The sequence below is a fragment of the Orbicella faveolata genome, unplaced genomic scaffold (assembly GCF_042242905.1).
Source record: "Orbicella faveolata isolate gen_17 unplaced genomic scaffold, um_ofav_v1 contig_1, whole genome shotgun sequence".
In the NCBI taxonomy this organism is placed as follows: domain Eukaryota; kingdom Metazoa; phylum Cnidaria; class Anthozoa; order Scleractinia; family Merulinidae; genus Orbicella; species Orbicella faveolata.
The window spans coordinates 23,774,980-23,797,499 of NW_028301536.1; the positions used below are offsets into that span (position 1 = coordinate 23,774,980).

At 39.4% G+C, this 22,520-nt stretch overlaps 1 protein-coding gene and 1 pseudogene across 3 annotated transcripts in view; both read left to right on the forward strand.

Moving 5' to 3' along the window:
• LOC149118466 (uncharacterized) overlaps positions 1 to 6,282 on the forward strand; it is a 28,321-nt gene extending 22,039 nt beyond the window's left edge. Inside the window, exons 6-9 of one of the 2 annotated variants that reach the window (XM_089271770.1) lie at positions 582 to 845; positions 2,540 to 3,142; positions 3,875 to 4,301; positions 4,936 to 6,282. In XM_089271770.1, the coding sequence (XP_089127896.1) occupies positions 582 to 845; positions 2,540 to 3,142; positions 3,875 to 4,301; positions 4,936 to 4,975 (1,334 nt within the window). In that variant the 3' untranslated portion in view covers positions 4,976 to 6,282. Of the gene's footprint in view, positions 1 to 581; positions 846 to 2,539; positions 3,143 to 3,874; positions 4,385 to 4,935 lie in introns of those variants that run through there. The other variant, XM_089271811.1, reaches the window with a different exon arrangement.
• Positions 1 to 22,520, forward strand: part of LOC110054612 (uncharacterized) — a 76,339-nt pseudogene that overhangs the window by 51,320 nt on the left and 2,499 nt on the right. The window contains exons 3-5 of the transcript XR_016201899.1: positions 18,804 to 19,181; positions 19,658 to 19,891; positions 21,690 to 22,313. The product of XR_016201899.1 is annotated as an uncharacterized LOC110054612 (transcript). The remainder of the gene's footprint in view (positions 1 to 18,803; positions 19,182 to 19,657; positions 19,892 to 21,689; positions 22,314 to 22,520) is intronic.

The window sequence follows — 22,520 nt, forward strand, 5'->3', positions numbered from 1 at the left end:
CACCCACAAAACAGGATCTTGGTTTTTCCAAATTTCCAACGAACACCCCCGTCCTTTTTATTTGGGAGTCTTACCTCAGGGATCTTCTCTTTATTCGGTTGTCTTTGAACAAGACAGAAAGTTTGCGTTCTCCCGACGACTACAGTCCTGTTGTCACATTGTTCCCTTACAAAATGGCTCACAAAATGGCTCAACCATATTTCATCTTATATTTTATATTTATTTCAAGACAACTTTTCCTGTTCTTTGTGAATTACTCATTTTTTAAACGATTGGAGGGGGGTGTCATGGACTGAGAGGCCTGTTTTCTCGGATGGGCACGCCCATGACGGTTCTGTCTTCGTGTACCGGTACACAAGAACCGATACAAAAGAAAGTAAGACTTCCAGACAAAGGCAATACAATGGTTATTGCCTCGGTGTGTCAGTACACGGGGACTTAACCCTCTCCTTACATTGACTTACATTAAGATAAGTTTGTTGTAAGCCGCTGTTGAACATAAAAGATTAATTTTATAACAGAATAGTGAATGATCAGTAAGTTTTAACAAGGTCTTTTCATTGTCCACTTGTGTTTAACAGCTCAAGAAACTGAATGCCTTGAAAGACCTAGAGAAAGGCGTCGGAGAAATTCTGATTCTAGTTTGTATTGCAAGGCGAGAGATGAGGAGACTGCACAGAATGAAGGGAGAGCAGAAACAAAACATCGGGACTCCGAGAAATATGAGTTCGTTCAGAGCTATCTACAAAACATCCAGGAGACACTCAGTACGACAACAGAGACGACTGACAGTGGAATAAGAACACATGGGGAACCATCTGATCTTGAAATGCAAGACATCTCTGGTAACTATAATTTATTAATAATTGATTGTTTGGGTTCACAAATATTAAACAATTATTAACCAAAAGGGACGTAAACAGCGCAGGTTATGGAGCAGAGGTGAGTTGCTGCAATGAGGATAATAATTGTCTTAGGAATTTAATGCCTAATGCTGCTAATGCTGGTACATGTATGTTGACTAGAGAGTGTAGCATTAGCCTAACCAGGCCTAAACTTGATACGAAACTTGAGTAGAACAAAATTAGTGATCGACCGATCAAAAGCTACAGCTACTGGCCAGTTAATCTTTGATAATTAACACTTAGTGACTGGTTCCTTGGGAAACCGGTTGATATTTGTTTTCCAAGTATCTCAATGTTTCCCAAGGAGGAACAGAAGGAAACATTGAGAACTGATGGAAACAAAACTGGTTTCCCGAGGGACCAGCCTTTTAGTCATTTGTTATAAAGCACAACGAAAACGAAGTAGTGGAGGCGGTCGTCGGTCAACATTCGCGGATAACATTGCACCGTTACCCTCTTTCGTCATAGATTTACGATGTTGCCCGCTCAGTGACGTTTGGTGGGAAACAGTTTTGTTAAATGTGACATGTCGTGACCTCGAAGAATCATGACAGCCCGCGCTATTGGGGAAAAAAATCCAGCTATATAATTATGACAAGTAGTTCGTATAGTGTAATCGTCCGGGTGAGGGTAGTTCTGAAAAGAACTGTTATTGGTGACTGAAATTTCGACAACCTGAGCGGAAGTCATCTTCAGAGTCAAGTGAATAGTGTTTGTCAGACGATGATGTTCTAAGTCTGGTCCGTTGAACGTGTTTGGTCAGTTTAGCCATGATGGTATTTACTATATATAACAAGTGTCCTTATGTTCTACGATTCCATCTCTGCATGGCATTTTGGGAATAAAAGGCGGGCCAAAAGTTCGCATACTAATGCAGGAATGCCTCAAGAAAAAAGTTTCAGAATTACAATCAAATTTACGACGGGAAAATAAATGTGTCGAAGAAAAGGTTAGTTCTTTCTAAACGCTTATGAAGACAAATTGTGGTACTGAAATTTTTCCCACCCGTTGTTGTATTACAGGTGACAGTAAGAACAACTGAATGACATTCTTGCTTTCTGTTTATATTGTTCTCTGTGTATTGTTTTCGTCTTTAACGTTTCTTTCGGTCGACAACTCGCTGTGACAGAAAACAGGGGGACCAAATCGACCTAGCCTGCTCACCAGGCGTAAAACAGGGATGAGGGAAACTAAAGGGAGAGCGAGAGCGGCGATTGAAGGAGCAGGGAGAGGATTGAGGAATGCGTTCCTTCCCTTTCTTCCTCGCGTTTTTTGCAGCCCTACGCCTTCCCCGTTTATGCCTGCAACGCAGGGTAAATCGACCGTGATCACGAATAAGATCGATTTCTTATATCGCCCCTCCCAGGCCCTCATTTCATTAGTCCTTAGACAAAAAGGGATAAATATCTTAGCTTTGGATGCCGCATATGCCATACATCAACAATTCAGTAAAATTACAGTTGGATTTCAGTTTCGCATGATTGCTTGAATTATAATCTAGATTCCTGGATTTCTTATCTCCCTTGGTTTTGGTTTCTCGCTATCACGCAAAAACCGACTCATCATGATCCAGTATGGTGAAACAAGTTATATTCCGTTATAAAAGAAATAATGGATTTTTTTCCCTTTTTTAGATCACCCATTTCAACTTTGCTTGAAAGATCTTAGGGAAGATGTCATCTGTGAACTGAGAACAAGACTAGCTGGCGACCAAGTTGCTGCGAGACATATTTATATATCATTTGGTATCAAAGGCCCTTTTAACGAATCGATCAATATTTTCAAATTATTTCCTGACACTCCTGTGAAGTTATTGAAAGACGTTCTTGAGGCTTTACAGCTGTATGACCTGGTAGAATTGCTGGAGAAACGGCAGAAACCAGAACCTGTCAGATCGCTACGGCCCGCTCTTCCTTTACAAGAGATAGAGAAACTGAGGAAAACTACTGATCCTCGTCCCACAACCTTTCATAGTAATGTTGCTGTTCTGTTTATTACTGACAAAAAGAGTCATGATACAAAAGGGATTGAAAGGTTTTTCAAAGGTCTCAGCTCGAAGAGCGATGTGACTGTATTTGAATGGAAAACACGGGCTTACCGCGTTGAGTTACAATCACGGCTTCTTTGGAGACTGGATGAAAGAAAGGTTCGAAGGATGAAACACGAGGCGCAGAAGGAAATGGAGACCAATGCGACAGCTGTGTCGGCGGTCATAGAGAGGTGGATACACAACCAAGGTTGGTGACAATGAAAATAAAATATTTTCTACTTTATATGAACGTGAACCTGACCTTGCCTCTAACGTAATTTCGCTATATTTGACTAAACATCAATATATTTACTGAGTTTCCATTTCTTTCAACCCAAGATAAATCTGATCGTGTTTAGTTCTGTGAACAAGAGGGATGGAGTATAGGTGTAAAATGCTTAGTGGTTATGAATTCGTAATATCCTAGCAAGTATTAGAGAATAAAGGAGCAAGAGTAGTACAGTCTGGGGTTGGGATGGATTATCATTCTTAGGGATAAAATGAAAAGCAGATATTTGAGAAGGGCGAAGACAGAAACAGCGATACCAATGTTCAACTTTCGTTTAAACAAAAACTTTCCAAGATTTTGCGCTAGCCTGGCGTGTTCCTCACTTTTTGGTAACATTTCTCACGTGTCTGAAGAGCGCCGTGCCTTTGCAATCATTTACTCCCCATCTCCGATTTCCCACCTAACGTAATCAATAAGAAGACATATTTATCGTGCCATGAAATGTCTTTGAAAATGTCGATTTTCCCGTGCTCACGGAAGCTTGTACCGAGGACGTGTGGGCAGTTTTTCACATGTATTAACCCGTCCGATCCTACAAAAATGCTCGCTAATCTCTCTATGTTGTTTTCTTTACATTTAACACAGCGGTACGTCTGTAACAGTATTAAGAAAGGCAGCTGATCTTTGTTCTTTTTGTACCATTTTTTTTAGGAAACTATTCATTATTTGCTGTGTTTGTAGCCGTGACGATCACGACGCATGCGTTTACCGATTTTATTGGAGAGGCAATACGAACTCTGGTGCCCGGAATTCCAGGCAAAATTAAATTTGTAATGGGGAGCCGTATCCCAATCAGTGTCCCAGAACCTTCAGAGAGCCTCGTGGTAATGGCTCTGGGCAAATACACGATCTTTGAACGCCTGCTGGTTATCCTTAACAAACGCTGGCAGACGCTGGACCTGATATCAATGATGGAAGAGTTAAAAAGGTCTGTGAATGAAGAGCTTAATAGGCCTGAGTATCGCCAGAAATGGTTCAACCCGGCTTTTCAAGAGGATTGTCAAATGGTATCAGTACTGGCAGACAGTTTGTCGTCTCGTCCAAGATTTAAAAAGGAGGAGGATCTGACTGACAGTGCGTAAGTTAATACTCTTGATAGTTCTATATCTCACACAGCTCCAAGTGATCTTATTGGTGGAAATTTCCCGGTTTTCAAAGAACCCCCAAAGAAAAGAAAGAAAGAAAGAAAGAAAGAAAGAAAGAAAGAAAGAAAGAAAGAAAGAAAGAAAGAAAGAAAGAAAGAAAGAAAGAAAGAAAGAAAGAAAGAAAGAAGAAAGAAAGAAAGAAAGAAAGAAAGAAAGAAAGAAGAAGAAAGAAAGAAAGAAAGAAAGAAAGAAAGAAAGAAAGAAAGAAAGAAAGAAAGAAAGAAAGAAAGAAAGAAAGAAAGAAAGAAGAAGAAAGAAAGAAAGAAAGAAAGAAAGAAAGAAAGAAAGAAAGAAGAAGAAAGAAAGAAAGAAAGAAAGAAAGAAAGAAAGAAAGAAAGAAAGAAAATATCGTGGATAGCTTAGATTAGTGAATTCTTAAACCATTCGTCGCGCAGATAAATAGCCCTTATAAGGTATGATACATCATGTACAGTAAAAGATTTGGGTGGTTAACTTTCTTAACACCTTTCGCTTGACCGACAAGACACCGTGTCTGTCTAACTTGTGGTCTTAAGGACTCGATGCTAAAGGTCTGAAAATCACCTCCACCCTTCCTCCTGCTTTTAGCACCTCTGGGTCCGCCATTGAATACTTGGTTCCGACATGAAACTAACATTAGAAACATTTACCTTTTGTGGAATTATGGTTGGTCACAATTGTAAAGATGTAACTCACGATGGACTCTAACACAGGAGGTAAAAGGCTCAGAATCATTTTCTTGTATCCAGGATTTTGAAAAGTTTTTAATCAAATGATGTGATTTACTAGCTCTTAGTGTATTTATTGGTGTAAAGTCAAGATGTGACCAATGTCACGGTTTAAATGATAGCCGAGAATTGGCCAGAAAATGTCTGTACTTAAAGGCCCCGTTCACACTTCTTCGGAGAAATTCAAAAACGCAACAATCAGCGGTTATTTTAGATTTGTGTTTGAGGAAAACTCAGCTAGGGAAATCACATGATTATCTTGTCGTCATCGTGTGTTCATAATGTTTCACTTCCACACTAAAACGCAAACCTTGATTTTCAAATCCCTCCGGACTGAGAAGCGTTTTGAAAAGCTCCGTTTTGGTGACGGATTAGTGTAGACTGAAGGCCTAACTGTAGAAATAAAGCTGCGTTTTCAAATACAGTTCTCCGGCGTAGTGTGGACGAGGCCTAATATAATGCGCGGTACATTGTATTTTTTCTTGTGCGGCAACAGACAGTGATGTGTTTGATTTGACTCAGCGCACGCTTTTGAAATGACATTGTCCCGGATGATCTTGTTTTAATAACTACTGCTGTGAGTTTGCTTATATTACAAAATAAAGAAGAAAACGCCAAGGATGATGAAAGGAAATCAAACACAAACAAACCAACCAACCAAAACAAAATTTCCCACCAGCCTGTCAATTTTGATCTCTTGCCATCCTGTCACAAAATCAAAATGATGAACTGTTATCCACTTCCATACTTGAGATGCTGCAATGTTCCCCAAAAGCTTGTTCTTTTCAATTTTACTATGTAGAATCTTTTTATCTAATTTATTTGTATCATTAGTAGCATTTGGCAATATGATATCGATATTAAAAAAGGCGAACTTTCGATCATCAGGAGGGACACTGTGCCTTTAATTGTCAATTTTAGGTCCAGTATCACAAAATTTAGTTAGTTACTCGTTCTATTTCATTTAGTTAGTTATTTGCTGTAAGGCGCATGGAGTTGAGAAAAGCGCCCGTTAAAAATGTAAATATTATTATTATTACAGTACTATTAAAATAATACTTCGTTCACTTGAAGGGATTGACAAAACATAAGCTTCGTTCTCTAAAATGTCTCTTAATTAATCAAGTATGCTAGAGAAATACACTTAGAGATGAAAGATAGGAAACTTTAGATAATTTCTCTTTGAATAAAATCTCCGTTGTATCTACGCATTTTTTACCAAAAAGTGACCTGCCGGAGGAAAACAAAACAGACAAAAAAACAAAGCACGGATCACAAGTTCCGGTTATATTGCCGGCACTAGCCTGTGTAGCAAGCGTTCCCGCACGAGGCGAACGTGGTCCGCGCGAAGGAGTTTTTCGCATTCGGGCCACGCGAAAAATGGGAAGGAGCAAAAAGGTGGAAGGAGAGGGGTGGGGGAGGGGAGCGAAGGGAACGCTTCCCCGCAAACCCCTCGATTCTGAAAAACGCCCACCGACCGCCCATCGACTTTTCACGGTTGATTTCACTCAGCGATTGACAGTCTGTCACTAAGTAAGCCAATTACAGATTACCGGATGTAAAATTTTACTTCCTTCAAAACAAATACTCCATGTGAGTTGTCAAACCCGGGAAAATTTAAGATGTCGAAGACCCGAGAGCGAGAAACTCCAAGCGAACGCTGCAGAATTTGTCGGTGTTCTTTCAAGGTTAAATTCGGAACAGCATCTCAGCCTGGTAAACCTGGCTATATCTCGTCAGAAAATCTTTTCAAACCATCAAAACGAAAAGATACACGAGGAGAAATCCTTGCCGACTCTTGCAGAGCGGTTGGAGTCGAAGTAGTAGAAGACAACGAACTATTTTCAGACCGTGTATGTAATCCTTGGGCTCGCAAAATAATGAATTTGGGAACACTATACCAGCTCGTACTGAGTTCAATGGGCAGTGAGGCTGCTGCTTTCAAAACTCCACCAAAACAGAGGATTAACGCATCCAAGCGGCTGCTCGAAACTCCGCCGGGCAGCAGTCCTTGTCGCAAGTCTGTTCGTGTCAACTCTGCTAAAGCTTCTCGCAACTCTTTATTTGCAAGAACAGCTGAACAGTCTCAGCAAGCCTTAAGGTCATTCCCCAGTATTGCAATGCGCATCCCTACCGCGCATAATTTCACGCGTGATTAGCGCGCGCATTAAAAAATGGCGGCTTTTTCTTTACAGCTGGACCTCGCCATAGAGGAAAATTGTCATTTTCTCGCAAACGAGTATGGTGACCTATCATTTTTTTTCTATTGTTTTGAATTGAGTAATAAATTTCTCTGTGTAAGAAAAATATGGACCAGTTCTCAGTGTAGAACAAAACGCAATCGTCGGAAACGTGAATTTAGCAAGCAATCGTGACTACAATCATGGTGCTATTATAAGGATTTATATGGGTATAAACAAGGTGCTTTTGCTCCTAAACAAACATGGGGACCCCTCATTTTTATTTCAAAATTTAATTTCCTATAATATAAACAATCGATAGGCAAAGTTACACAAAAATCTCAGTGCAGGTTCTATTTCAGCGAAATGACCTTAAAGGAGTGCATTGATTCGAACTTGAAAATCGATGATTTACCAACCGATGGGACACTTCAAGTTAAAGTAGTGATCGTTGATAGTACCGACAAACCGACAACGAGAATTCCCCAGCAGGAAGAAAGTAAACAAATAGTGCAACAATTGTGTAACAAGAATTGGCAAGCAACCGCAAATACCACACGTTCACTTATTAAGTCAAAAGACTTTTATTTACAAGGACTCGCATGTTTCATAATGAAATCACTTGGTTTATTTACTGTCAAAATAGTAGCAAGTGGGGTAAACAAATGTATTAAATGCGATTTTAAAGCGGCGATCAAGCTTACCTCAGCCCCGTCCAAGTTTCTACTGTATGACTTTCGTCTACAATACACGCAGCCATATCGTGAAATAACGAATCTTTTGTTTTTAGAGCTTCGAGAAAGAGCTTATCCATGGCGGCTTCAGCTGAAGCATAAATAACCTTGAACTTCCCTTGATGAATATCGTCCAAGCAGTTCAGTTTTTCATTTTAAATCGCATTACATCTTTGCCGTTAAAGAGATGGCGCATTGCACTTTCTTGTTCTTTTTTCAACAAAAAAGCCATCCCGGTTTCGTTGAGCTTCAACAAAACTTCGTTCAAACACGATTCAAAATCTTCCACACATTCCGCCATTTTGATCTCTTTGATCCCAAGTTAGCGTAACAATTTGACACCTACATGTCAAACCTATCAATCAAATATACCACGCCGCACAAATCAGAAGCCCCGTTCGTGGGCGAACGGGTTTTTCAGAATCGAGGGCCGAATCGAGGGGGTTTGTGGGCAAGCGTTCCCTTCGCTCCCCTCCCCCACCCCGCCTCCTTGCACCTTTTTGCTCTTTCCCATTTTTCGCGCGGCCCGAATGCGAAAAACTTCTTAACGCAGCCCACGTTCGCCTCGTGCGGGAACGCTTGCTACGCAGGCCGTGCCCCCACTGGCCACCACTAACAAGAAGTGAAATACTGTCATTTGCAGTGCTTAATGATTCCTTGGCTCTTCAATGTGACTTCTTTAACATTTCTCGTCTGGTTTGCTACTTTGGTAATCACTGACGTATTTAGAACTTACTGAAGCGAGTGTTATCTACAATCCAAACCAGTAAGTTTGAATAGCTGTAGTAGGAACCTTGACAAAACAAATTTTAATTTAATCTTGTACCCTAAACCTCCTCAAACTACGACCAAATTATCGAAAACTGAAGAGTTTTTTGTTTTGTTTTTACAACTGAATAAACAGGAAAATAATTGATCACACCTGCGAAAGGTTCTCATGGCGGACTCTGAAGAAGCTGCAAGTTCATTTCCTTTCTGTTTCTAAAGCTTGAAAATGAACGCCTTTTCTTATGTAAAAACAACATCATAAAAGTGTCCATCAAGATTTATAGCATCCGTGTATTCATGTCATCTTGAAGGGTTAAATGTTCCCTAAAACACGTCAGAGCTAGGTCGTCAACAACAATAGTGCGTTCAATTTCTTCACAAATAGCCATTCTTCACTCGGGGTGACTGTTGCGATAGTAGTGATAAAAATGGTGCTCTAAAGCCTCCGAAAAACGCCCTCGAACGCACACATCTGTCATTTCGTCAGGGCCTGTTTTTCTTCCGTGAAAGCGCATTTATTACCATTTGCTTTCCTTTGAACTTCAAACGTGGCGATGTGAGACGTTGTATCAGTGTTTTCAGTCTATTTAGGACCGATTTTTTCCCCCATTAAAATCTCTCAGTTTTAACATTTTATCTCTTGCCGTGAATAAGCGCAACTGATCCAGGCTTTGTCCGAAGGAAAGCAGCTCGTCGTAGGACATTTGACCATCACCGTGTGGATACGCCTTACACGGTTTCAGCAGTCTGCGAAGTAACTGCACAGGTCCTCGGAGCATCTTGGCAGCCGTGGGTTTATCTTTAGTAATCGCATTCTTAGGCGAATCACCTTCGCGGCATATTGATCCAATTCGGTGTACGCCAGAATGAACGTATGTTCCATCTCGTCTTTGTTCGTCCTTAGCACCCTTCCATCTTTTGAGAGAGCAAGGTCCTTGCTTTGCAGCGGCTTGTAATGGTGGAAAATTAATGTCGATTGCCACATAGGATTTGTAGTTTTTCTGTTCTTTCTCGCGAAGAGATAAAGCCGTTTGACTGCCTATCAAGACGAGGAAGCTTTAAAAAAAACTCCGCGGCGAATTGCCATCTTCGCTGTTCAGTGATTTGAGCAATGTTGCATAAAAAGAGCCTCATTTCGCCTGTTATTGTGTGCCATTCCTTTAGGCGTCGCCATTCTGAAAAGGAGATTGTACAATATGGAGTATTTATCATCGGGATTGTACATTTAATGGATCAAAAGTGGAACTTAAATCTATTTGTTTTGACAAGAAGGGAAACAGCATCTGCTGGGAAACCGCTAGAGTTTGGAAAGGTATTTTACCATGTTAAAATACTTGAGCTGCAGTGCGCTTACACGGCATACACGGCATTGAGTGGCCAGTGGAATGACTGGGCTCGGAATAGACGGAACCATTACCCTCGCGGTCAGTCGCGGTCAGCTACGGACTGTGCGGACTGCAGACTGGCGGTTGAATGCAGACTGAGGGCAAAATGCAGACTGCAGATTGCAGACTTTTTAAGTGTATTGTTTGCGTTTTACAATGACCGATTACCCTCTTGCATCATTAAATACACTCTTTTTATATAAGAACGTCTAATTTTGGAGCTTAGGCTGAACGTATATATTTTATATTTTAGATCTATGATATTTGTATTTCTTATTTTAGATTTTAATACTTTTTATTTTTATGGAGGACCTCCCTGAAAACCACGTATAACGTCACGGGCGCCTCCTCTTTAAAGATTGTTATTATTATTATTATTATTATTATTATTATTATTATTATTATTATTATTATTATTATTATTATTATTATCGTCCTCACGTAATGTTTGCTTAGAGTCTTTAGGGCCGAGACCAAACTATGGTCCTGGGGCACTAGGGGATAGCCAGTTATTATTATTATTATTATTATTATTATTATTATTATTGTTGTTGTTATTATTATTATTATTATTATATCTTATATTTTTTGCGATTTGAGGCTGAAAATGCTCTTAAAATGTTCTTAAATTTACATGGTCTGCAGTATTTCAATTAATCAATTACTGGTACCATTGAGTACTATACTGAACTCAAAGCTGAGAGGATATAAGGTCAATAACCTTGATAATACTTCAGAATTTGTATCATCTGATGACTTTGAGGGTGTGGAAGTTATTTTGGAACAGTTATAAATAAGAAGTGCTGATTATTACAAACCGAGATGTGTGTCATGCAATACGAAAACCATTGTTAATATTATACAAAGCATGCCCTTACTAGTATTTGGGTTAATTTACATTTTTTGTTACCTTTATTTTATGCTTGTAATTTAATATACAGATTAGCAATATAAAAACGTTCCTAATCGACTCTCAGCCCGAGGAATGTTCTTAATACGGTCTTAAAATTTTGTTTATCTCGGCCTCAACGTTCTGATAAAAAAGGTTCTTATAAAAAAAAAAAAAAAAAAAAGAGTGTATGTAAATTCATTTAGCCGATGTTTCACAACGAAAACCTAATACAGTCAAACCTGTATATAAAGGCCCGGTATACAGCGGTCACCCTGTGTATAATGGTCACTGAACAACTTCCCAAAAATCGTCCCTTATATTTACTGTTAAGTTGACCTGCATATTGCGGTCGCCTGTATGTAACGGACGCGGTCACCCTTTAGACTTCCTGAATCCACAATTTCATTATCTTTTACATGTATATAACGGTCACGAAGTGTGTAATTGGTTACGATTAACGAATAATGACAAGCTTTATTCATCAGCTCGTTAAATAGCCGGCAGCCACCAAGGCAGGGATCTCACAAAAATACAAGTATTAGTACTAAACACATCGCCTACGTCCACACATACTTGCGGCAGATAACATTAAAGTGCCGTCACTTTCAAACAATAGTCACTGTAACTGTAACAACACAACCGTACCACGCTGTTTTCACTAGCCTGCGAGCAGGCTCACTTTTGAGTCACGCGCGCGAGCGGCGAAAAGCAAAGCGATCCGGCGGGAAAGAGTCTGGTGAAGAGGCGCCAAGAAAGTGAGTTTTCACTTTCTTCATAGTTCCCCGATTATAACACTGAACTGTACTTATGAAGTTGACAGCCGCGGTTTCACACTGTCTAAGGCTACTGTTTTATAGACCAAGACAGCGCTCGACATCAAATTTCTCTTCGATCAGCTTCCGATGCAGCCACTCACAGGAGAAATTTTCACCCTCAAAAATGTATTCACAAAGAACCTCAAGACCAGCTACACCACGGACATTTTACGGGCATTTTTGTCGTATGTATTGGGTTTCTGTTTAAAATTGTTGTCAATAAATGTAAATCGAGAGATTTTCCACTTAAAAACGTTGTTCATTAGCTTCCAGTAGACTTTTACGCACCTCCCTAAAAGTGCACCACGGGCATTTTATGGGCCTTTTTTTTATCGTGTTTATAGCGTTGCTGTTACTCGTTAGTGTCGATAAAACGTAAATTGAATGATTATTTGCACATAAAAATCCTATTTATTGTTCTCCAGCGGAGTTTAAAGGAAACCTGTGTACAACGGTCACCCTTTATATAACGGTCACCTGGCCATTTCCCAAGGGTGACCGTTATATACAGGTTTAGACCAATTTCGATTTATTAAAATTCGGCCTAACACAATAGACCTCGGCACGAAGCTCTGGGGAATAAACCCCACAAACTCTGTAGTTATTCCCCAAAGCCTTGTAGTGAGGTCTGTTGTTTTAGGGCGAATTTTAATGCATCGAAATTGGTCTGTCGTACAGTAGACGCAATACACACTTCATGGGTGAATGTCTTTAAGGTTACTGTAGACCTTCATGGGTGGGCTCCTTCCGGGAAAATCTTTCTATGCGCGCTGCTTAAAAGAAGACCTCGTAAACTATATTTCACAGTAAAGCTAATTGACTGTGGAAAAGAACAACATACATGACATATTTTGACAATTTTGTTTTGGAAGGCAAGCAAAAGTCTTTAAACCCAAAACTTATTGTCTTTGCTAAACTAAATTACCAGCCTTAATGTTAAGGCTGGTTTTCACTAGCGCATAAGCACAAGCATAAGCATAAGCATAAGCATAAGCATAAGCATAAGCATAAGCATAAGCATAAGCATAAGCATAAGCATAAGCATAAGCATAAGCATAAGCATAAGCATAAGCATAAGCGAGTGAGCACACCAGAACATAAGCATAAGAGCATACGCAGGCTCAGTATTAACAAAATTTCTCGATACCAGCTTTCCTCGACTATACAATCAAGATGGTCGCCTTACGCTTATGCTTATTCTTATTTCACTCGCGTGCGCACTACGACATAAGCATAACATGAGCAAAACATAAGCTGAAGAAGAACGAACCATGTTCGTTCTTCTTGAGCTTATGCTCATGCTTATGTCGTGGGTGTTCTCACTTGCTTATGCTTATGTTTATGCTTATGCTTGTGCTTGTGCGCCAGTGAAAACCAGCCTTTACTGCTCATCTCAGTGGTTGACACATTCTAATTGGCTTATAATTTACAGTTTGCGGATCTTTGACTTGGTTTTAAAAATCACGTTTTTGTGGATAACTCGTCTAATTTAGCTAGAAATAGGCATCAAACAAGAAAAGTGAATTTGGTTCAACAACAGGTGATGTATGACCCTTATCGGAGTGGGTGGGTGAGTACTTGACCCATGTTTAGATATAGGGGTGCTGCGAGGCTAGGAGTTTGAAATCCTGACCCTTTTTAGGACAAACAATACGCTAAAAACCCCACCCTCTGTAGGACAGCGCCCGCTCTCTTAGGACCCTGTTTAGGACAAGAGACAAAATACACGTTCTTTTGAGTTAGTTGAGCTGATTTAAACTGGCCATTGCAATTAGAGAAATCATGTTTGATGGGCCTAACATCCAGCTATTCTGCTACAGGATAGCAAGACCCTGTTAAGCGGCACGTCAATTGCTGGTTTTCAGTGTCACGCCATTTAAAATAGATCAAAATAAAACTCAAAACCGTTCAATAGATAAAGTCCAGAATCTGAGAAAAGAAAGAAAGTAAATATGCGAAGACTCTCGCCAAGATTCAGGTCACAGCAATTTTTCTTATGCAAGATATGCGGAGAAAGTTTTTACCCAAATTTATAGAGATTTGTATGGAGACGCTATGCTGGTGCCCATCCGGATGGGCACCAACATGGCGGCCGGAAACCAAGAGAAACATCTGTCACTGAGTTTTGCTACAAAAGTGTGAATTTATCTCTCGAGGGACTCAAAAACATTAAAGTAATACTTTTTCTAATACAAGAACTGTTCGGATAGCCAAATTACCCGAATTAAGTCACATTTTTAACCAACATGACAGCTCTCTCGGCCGTCATGTAAATGCCGCGTCACGCAAAAGTTCAGAAATTCAAGCGTAGTCTATCACAAAACCAAGAACCCATTCGGAGCAAAAATTTGTATGAATATTATTTTTCAGCTGCTCTTATACATCATGGAAGTAAAATGTCAGGAGGATCAATAGTTTTGTTCTTTGAATTTTACTGACGTCATGTGAAAACCGGCAATTAAGGGAGTACCCTACGGACGTATAAACGCGTGATATTTCGTGAGGGAAGGGAAACTTTTTGTCACGCAATGTTTTCTGCTCTTTTTTATGTCCGCCATGTTGGATTTACAATCGCTACGGCTGGCGATGATACGGCTGCCGGAAGTAAATTTCCCCCAAAATGAGACGCCGCGTATGTACGTCGGTTGCATCCAACCGCAGCGTGAAATCTGTCTACGTGGGTCGGGATGTTTTGCCGTAGTGGCTACTACGTCGGGTTTATTTCGCTTCTCTGGCCCTTTTCAACGGACATCTCGGCATTTTAAGAATTCCATAGGATACTATATCCTTTAAACTCAATTTAAGTCAAAGATTGTGTCAAGGTTGCCTTTCATAAGCTTGTAAATCCGTATCCTGAATTTACGATAAGTTTTGGCAAAGGTGTTGGAATGGCGAAGCGAGTCATGATCAAGTGAAATATTCGTGTTGAGCACGAGGTTGTTTTTCTTCGGTTAAGTTTGCTTTGAGGGTTTAGTGAAGATGTTTTATATCTGGATAACTACATGATGCTATTTTGCTTCTTTGAGTATTGATATATTTGTGTTCTTCACTCGATATTCTTTGAGATATTTGTCTCTGAAATTATATATTTCATTCATCAAATTGTTATGGTACAAAGTGTATGGCATTCGCTTTCGCTCAGAAATAATCTGTTCGTCCTACCGAATAACGGCCATCGTCCTTTGAGCGAAGCCATTTGGCTGTGAGAAACTAAGTAAAAGAGATTTTAAACTCCTCAGCCGATGTTTCTTTCATGTTTCTATTGCGCTTTACTCGCTAAACTAGTCTGAATTTCAGCCGTCTCTTCCCTTTACCCCTAGGGGCGCCCCCTAGTGGTAAAGGGAAGAGACGGTTGAAATTCAGACTATCGCTAAACTTAAAATTTGGCAGACCACTGAGACGTACTCTCCCCAGACCTTTTCAGTCACGGCAGACGTAGTAGCACCAGCCGTAGTGATTTGCTTAAACTCCCTAATGTTAAACGCTACTTCTTCCACTTTACAGACCTCGTCGTTTCGCTAGCTGAGATGTCAAAAATCGAGTATAGTGATCTTCTCTTCGAGATCAGTGAGAAACTAGACGTGAACAAGCTGCCAAGATTGCTTTTCATGTGCAGGGAAGAGATAGCGAAAGGCAGCCAACGTAACATTCCAGATGTGCTTACGTTATTCGAAGAACTGGAAAGGAATAATAGCCTTGGAATCGATCGCTTGGACACTTTGAAAGAAATACTGACACAGATGAAGAAACCATCGTTACTGAAGAAAGTGAAGGAGTTTGAGATCAGAATTAATTATGTCCATGTAAATTCGTGACGCCGGCAGTGAATCAATTTCAAATAATAATCAAATCAATGCGCGCGCTCTGATTGGTCAATCAGCAGTGGTTTTTTATGCCAGTAAACTCATGGGAATTTCGCTTTTCTTCTGAATTATTATGTAAAAGCAATAGACCACAAGTTTCTATGGTTTATAGGCTGATAAACCACTTGGGATGTTGGAAGAACACTCGAGGAATTCGTAAATCACGAGCCTACGGCTCGTGATTTACGAATTCTTAAATAGAAACCATAGAAACTTGTGGTCTATTGCTTAAATAATACACAAAACGATTTAACCAACCTGGAAACTTCGATATAAGTTTTACTTGCTTGTTCAGTGTTGTAATCTTTTACTGAAAAGTAGAGAGTGGCTTTTGAGAATTACCGTTCAGTATTATCAATAATTGTTGTTTTTATTTCAGCCCAGTGGTTTATTGCTCAGTATTTTAACATCACTGGATAAAGTATAGCGATACTGATCCGTCAAAGCATATTACTGTTGGAAAAAGCTTGGAGCTGTTGCGAGCCACGATTACCTACCTTCACTTTCAACAAAGTCATGCAACATAGTCCATTTCTAGATCACTTTAATTGCAAAACCAATCAAGGTGAATGAAATCAATCAAATCCAAGTTATTTACAATAAGGTTGTAAACTTAAACATGACATTAAACCTGTTAAGTTTTTACTAAAAAAGATATAAATCAACCAGTAATCAGTATGCTTCAAGCAAGAGTATTAAAGGAGAGCTGTCATTACAATTTCAACAATGTTTGAGAAAAGGTAATTACATCAGTTAAGTTCGTGCATTGTATAGTGTCAGAAAATTTTGATCATCTCATATCTGAAGATCTGGAAAGGGTAAAGTTACTAAGTATTGTGATACTTGGGGTTTAGTTTAAAATCAAAATCAATTGACAAGCCTGAAAGAAGACGGAAGGGTAAAATTAAAGTTACGTCACAAGAAACAAGATACCGAAGCAGAGCCAATGTTTTACAGATCAAAAGCTTTCTCAAATAAATGTGGCAGGAATCTTTTTGTCACATGAGCTTGGGTGAACCAAGTCATGAGCCAAAACATCACCATATAGGGCCAGAAGTTCAAATCCATGGTCTTGATTGAGTATTGGGAACTGGCATAGAATTTCCAAGGCCTCTTGAATTCTCCTTCTGAAGTTGTTTTCTTCTCTAGCTAGATTTATGTCAGCCACCTTACTCTCTTCCAACTAATGTGGTCTGTATCCCTAAGGTGTTCTCCAATGGCCGAAAGTGTCAATCTGTTAGTGTTAGAATGTTCCTTTAACTGGACATTTAAAAGGGCGAAGTGGCTTCTGTAATATAGATCTTTTCACAATCAGCACACTCTAATTTGTAGATGAATTATGCCACACTTTTTTTTTTATCAGTTTTGGGACCTTCAGCATGCACAGACTGTGATCTGAGGGTGTTGAAAGGTACATGGAAGGTGTTTACCATGCTTGCAAATTTTTAAAAGGCGTGAGAGATTTTCTCGGATACACCTTGAACATAGTGCTGTGAGACTGGGACACTCGTGGTGCATTGCTGTTGACCTGTACTCACTGCTCTCTGGCTCTCCCTCAGCTCTGTTTCTCCGGAATTTTGTGCATCCACAATTTGTAGTTGTTGTCTCACAAGATGCCTTTAAGATGTTCATTCTCATGTGCTCTGTCTTCCTCTTTGGAGATAACAGTCTTACTCACGGTAACAATGGAAACGTGTTCTTAAGTACCGACCTTTTGTGACCCAGATAACCAGGTTGCATGGAGTCAAATTATTGAGATACTGATCTGTGTGAGTACTAAAGTTTGTGGTAAATATATGGTAACTTTAGTGGATCCTTCATCCTTGATAAGTGAACATGTCTAAGAAAGCAAGATTGCCATCAGATGCAGGCTTCTTTGTGAACTTGATGTTGGGGTTCCCTGCAGTTTAGATGCTCTGTAAAGCCCTGTATTATGTCACACTCATGACATACTCAAAGTTACTTTAATTGGCTGAAAGAAGACAAATTTATTGTTAATTTTTAACTTGCACTCTTTTATGATAAATAAGGAATTGCATGAATGCTTGAGAAAGTAAGGATTTACCCTACTTCTGAGATCTGAAATTTCTTTCAAATTGTGTAATTTTGAGAGAATTTTTAAAGTAAATCCTGAAATACACTCTTATTCATGTGATTACCTACTACAAAAATCACCAAACCATGGAATGGGTTCAAATTTTTGTACAGAGACCACTCCTACTTTCTTTTGCTGACCCTGCAGCCTCATATTTTCGTGTTGTTCTGAGTTGACTCAGTAAGCAAAGCTCTCAAACTAAATATGGGGAAAGGGAAAGAAGTGGATAAATGTGTTAAAAGTAAAGAAAAATAATTTTAACCCATTTATTTTGTTCTTTCCCTTCCACCACCTTTTCATTGAACTAAATGCTTGCAGTCAATTCACAACAACACAAAGGAATGTGGACGAGTAGCCAAAAGAAGTGGTAGTGGTCACTGTACTGTACTAATATTCAAGCCCAATTTCCATAGTCTGGTGGTTTTTGTAGTATACTCTTATAAGACAGCAGAAGGAAAAGATTAACCTGCATTAGTTTTTTTTGGTTCCTAGAAGGAACTCCCCTTAGAAGTGTCTAGTCAATCGAGCCATGGATTCATGAGATACCTCAACTGTAGTCAATTGACCAGGAAGTTTGTTCTTCTTTACCTCAAAAATAGGCTGTATGCTCATTTGCATGATCTGCTGTCCTCTTTTCCAAAAACTACCAGAATATTCTGTTGTATTTGCCACTGGAAATTCAAACTGGTTTGGGTACTTGGTTAAACTGAAGCTCCCTTGGTCAAATGGAGTCAGAGCACTTTTAACTTTGAGTACCCCTGTTATCCTGTCTTTGATTTGCTTCCCCCTCTTTGGCGGTTTTCCAACCCCTTGCCATTGTACTTATAGCAATTATACATGTACATGTAGTCCCTAACAAGGAATAGCACTGAGAAGGCAAATCGTGGTTTATTTACAGTGTTCAAAATTATATTACTACTGCAGACTGAGTTATTTATTATATTTCCAAATTATATTTCTTATAACTTACCTGCTGTGTCAATATTGTTTCAACAGCAATTAAGTTGGTTTGTAATTTACGAACGATCGCTGGAGGTCTCTTGGTCGTTACCAGTGGTATGGCTTTACGTAGCTGCTCTAGTCTTGATGAATTCGTGGAGGCCTTCAACAAAGTTGTTTTGGTTTCATATTACAAACTGGTTGAGATCAGTGAGGGCTCTCTCTGCTTCATGGTGCAAGCAGAGACACCATCGGCTCTGAAGGAATTATGGGACATGTACAAAAGTGGAACATTGCAGAATCGCCTTCAAGAATTCCTAGTCACTGATGAAATCAAACAGCTGGCAAGTGGGGAGGACGTCGAGGTGACCGTGTATATTGATGAACAGGAGTATAAGGCAGCCTACCTTGATCGAATGCTTCTACAAAAAGAAGGTAAAGTGTTAAACATATTTATTTAACTTTTTGTCTTCATTATCTGCAGCTACGTAGAAATATTCAGACAAAACTAAGCTTAGCTCAGTGGGAATATGAATGATATGCCTAAAGGAAATTTGTATTCTCAAATAAAGAAATGTGTATAATATTAATATGTAGGCTTGTCAATATTATACACATAAGGGATTTGATGAAAGGGGAGAGATGGGTGGGACAAGGGGATAGGAGGGGACATTTTGCCCCCTCAATTTACATACAAATGACTGAATGGACTTAACAGAATAGTGACTAATTTAGTACAATTCATTACCCACGAGTGTTGTTGATGGAAACATGTAATTGGGTCTGCAACAAATATTTATTGCTCTTGGGTGAAAGATTTCGCTGTGTTGCTAAGGTCGATCAACTGCGAGAGTCTGGTCAGGTAAACTAGGAAGAATCTATTTGATAAATTTTGATTTAACTCCTTTCAGAGTCTGATGTAAAAGAAGAGGAAAGACTGGAAGGAAGACATCACAGGAACTCAGACTCTTTTCTTTGCTTCAAGCCAAATGAGGATGACATGACTTTGATGAAACTGAAACATGCAGAAAACAAATGGAATTTGGAAAGGCAGTTTCTAGAGGGAGAAATCGAAAAACTAAGAAGGGAGATTGCAGTGGTAGGAAATGTACAGAGGAGATTGTTTTGGCAAGAGCAAGAGAGTGGTAAGCGAGCTTAAGTGTGAGATTTATGCATTATATTTTTATTTACATTTCAGTCTGTTTCTGGAGTCTACATAGCCATAAAAAGGCTGTGGCAGTGCAGTTAAATATATTTTTTTATTGACATAATGGAAGGTAATAAATTCCACTCCACCAAAATTCAAAAACAATCTAGCTTCCTTATGACATACAAAATGAGAGTCGTTTTATGTGGAAGAATTGATTATCTCCAACTACTGACTGGTACATTGATGTACTTTAATTTTTCATTTTTTTGTGTGCACATTCATTTTTTTCTTTTTCGTTCTCTGTATGTGTGTCTGTGTCTGTGTGTGTGTGTGAATGAAATCGTGTCCTGTTTTCTTTTTCTTATATTCTGTAACTTTATTGCGATATTTTTTCGGCTTGGCCCAGCCACTTAACTCGATTAGCCTTAGCTATTTCTAAGTGGCTGTGCTCTGTTTTTCATTGTTATTTTTTCACATTGCATGTATTTATTTTTATTGTAAAATTTTTCTGGGCACGAAATAAAGATTGTTGTTGCTCGTTGACCTTAGCAAGAGTGTGGTAGTTAAGATTTTACTAACCGTAATTTAATTTATTTGTCATTTATTGTTAAGATAAAGTATAATGTTTCTCTGTAATGATCGCATCTATTACCCAGGGCAGGCGGACTCCAATATAAAAAGGACGAGGGTGCTCGTCATACCTTTTAGGGGTTAAAAACATGGTTTTGGTACCTCTTAGAGTATTCAGGTCCACACCAGGAGCTTTTGTGGTACCTTTTAGGGTATTGAGCTAAAAAAAAATATAAATATGACCAGAAATTATGTGTTGTTTTAGAATTGTTACCTCTTAGGGTGAAAATATTTTCAAGCTACGCCCACAAAACAGGATCTTGGCACCCCTGTCCTTTTTATTTGGGAGCCCCCTCGGATCTAGTTAAGCATTCTCTTTATTCGGATTTTCTTTGTTACGTGTAATAGCTCACTGATGGACAAGACCAAAAATTGGGGTTCTCCTGACAGCTATAGTCCTGTTGTTCCATTATTCCCTCTCAAAATGGCTCAACAAATCGACCATATTGTATCTTATTTTTTCTTCTTATTTGAGGACAACTTTGTTCTATTCTTTGGGAACTGCTCGTTTATGTGGCACTGAAATTTTTCCCACCCGTTGTTGTATTACTGGTGCCAGTAAGAACAAATGAATGACATTCTTGCTTTCTGTTTATATTGTTCAGTGTGTACTGTTTTCGTCTTGAAGGTTGTTTTTGGTCGACAACTTGCTGAGACAGACCAAAATCGACCTGCAGTAGGACCAAATCGACCCAGCCTTCATAGCAGGCGTAAAACAGGGATGAGGGAAAGGGAGAGCGAGAGCAGGGATAGAAGGAGGAGGAGAGGACTGAGGAATGCGCTCCTTCCCTTCTTCCGCGCGTTTTTTGCAGCCCTACTCCTTCCCAGGTTATGCCTGGAACGCAGGCTAAATCGACCGTGATCACGAATAAATCGATTTTTTATATAGCCCCCTCTCAGGCCCTCATTTCATTGGTCCTTAGACAAAAAGGGATACATATCAGCTTTGGATGCCGCATATGCCATGCATCAACAATTCAGTAAAATGATTGGATTTCAGTTTCGCGTGATTGCGTCAATTATAATCTAGATTCTTGCATTTCTTATCTCCCTTGGTTTTGGTTTCTCGCTATCATGTAAAACCCGACTCATCATGATCCAGCATGGTAAAACAAGTTATATTCCGTTATAAAAGAAGTAATGGATTTTTTCCCCTTTTTTAGATCACCCATTTCAAATTTGCTTGAAAGATCTTAAGGAAGATGTCATCAGTGAACTGAGAGCAAGACTAGCTGGCGACCAAGTTGCTGGGAGACATATTTATAAATCATTTGGCATCAAAGGCCCTTTTCACGAATCGATCAATATTTTCAAATTATTTCCTGACACTCCTGTGAAGTTATTGAAAGACGTTCTTGAGGCTTTACAGCTATATGACCTGGTAGAATTGCTGTAGAAAGCGCAGAAAATGCAGAAACCGCAACCTGTCAGATCGCTACGGCCCGCTCTTCCTTTACAAGAGATAGAGAAACTGAGGAAAACTACTGATCCTCGTCCCACAACCTTTCATAGTAATGTTGCCGTTCTGATTATTACTTATGAAAAGAATCATCATACAGAAGGGATTGAGAGGTTTTTTAAAGGTTTCAGCTCAAAGAGCGATGTGACTGTATTTGAATGGGAAGAACAGGCTTACGTCGAGTTAGACTCACGGTTATCACGACTATCTTGGTTGGAGACACTGAATAAAAGAAGGGTTCAAAGGATAGAACGGGAGGCGCAGAATGAAATGGTGAACAATGAGACAGCTTTGTCAGCGGTCATAGAGAGGTGGATACACAACCAAGGTTGGTGACAATGAAAATAAAATATTTCCTACTTTATATGAACGTGAACCTGACCTTGCCTCCAACGTAATTTCGTTATATTTGGCTAAACATCAATATATTTACCGAGTTTCCATTTCTTTCATTCCAAGATAAATGTAATCGTGTTTAGTTCTGTGAACAGGGGGGCTGGAGTATAGTTGTAAAATGATTGGTGGTTATGAATTC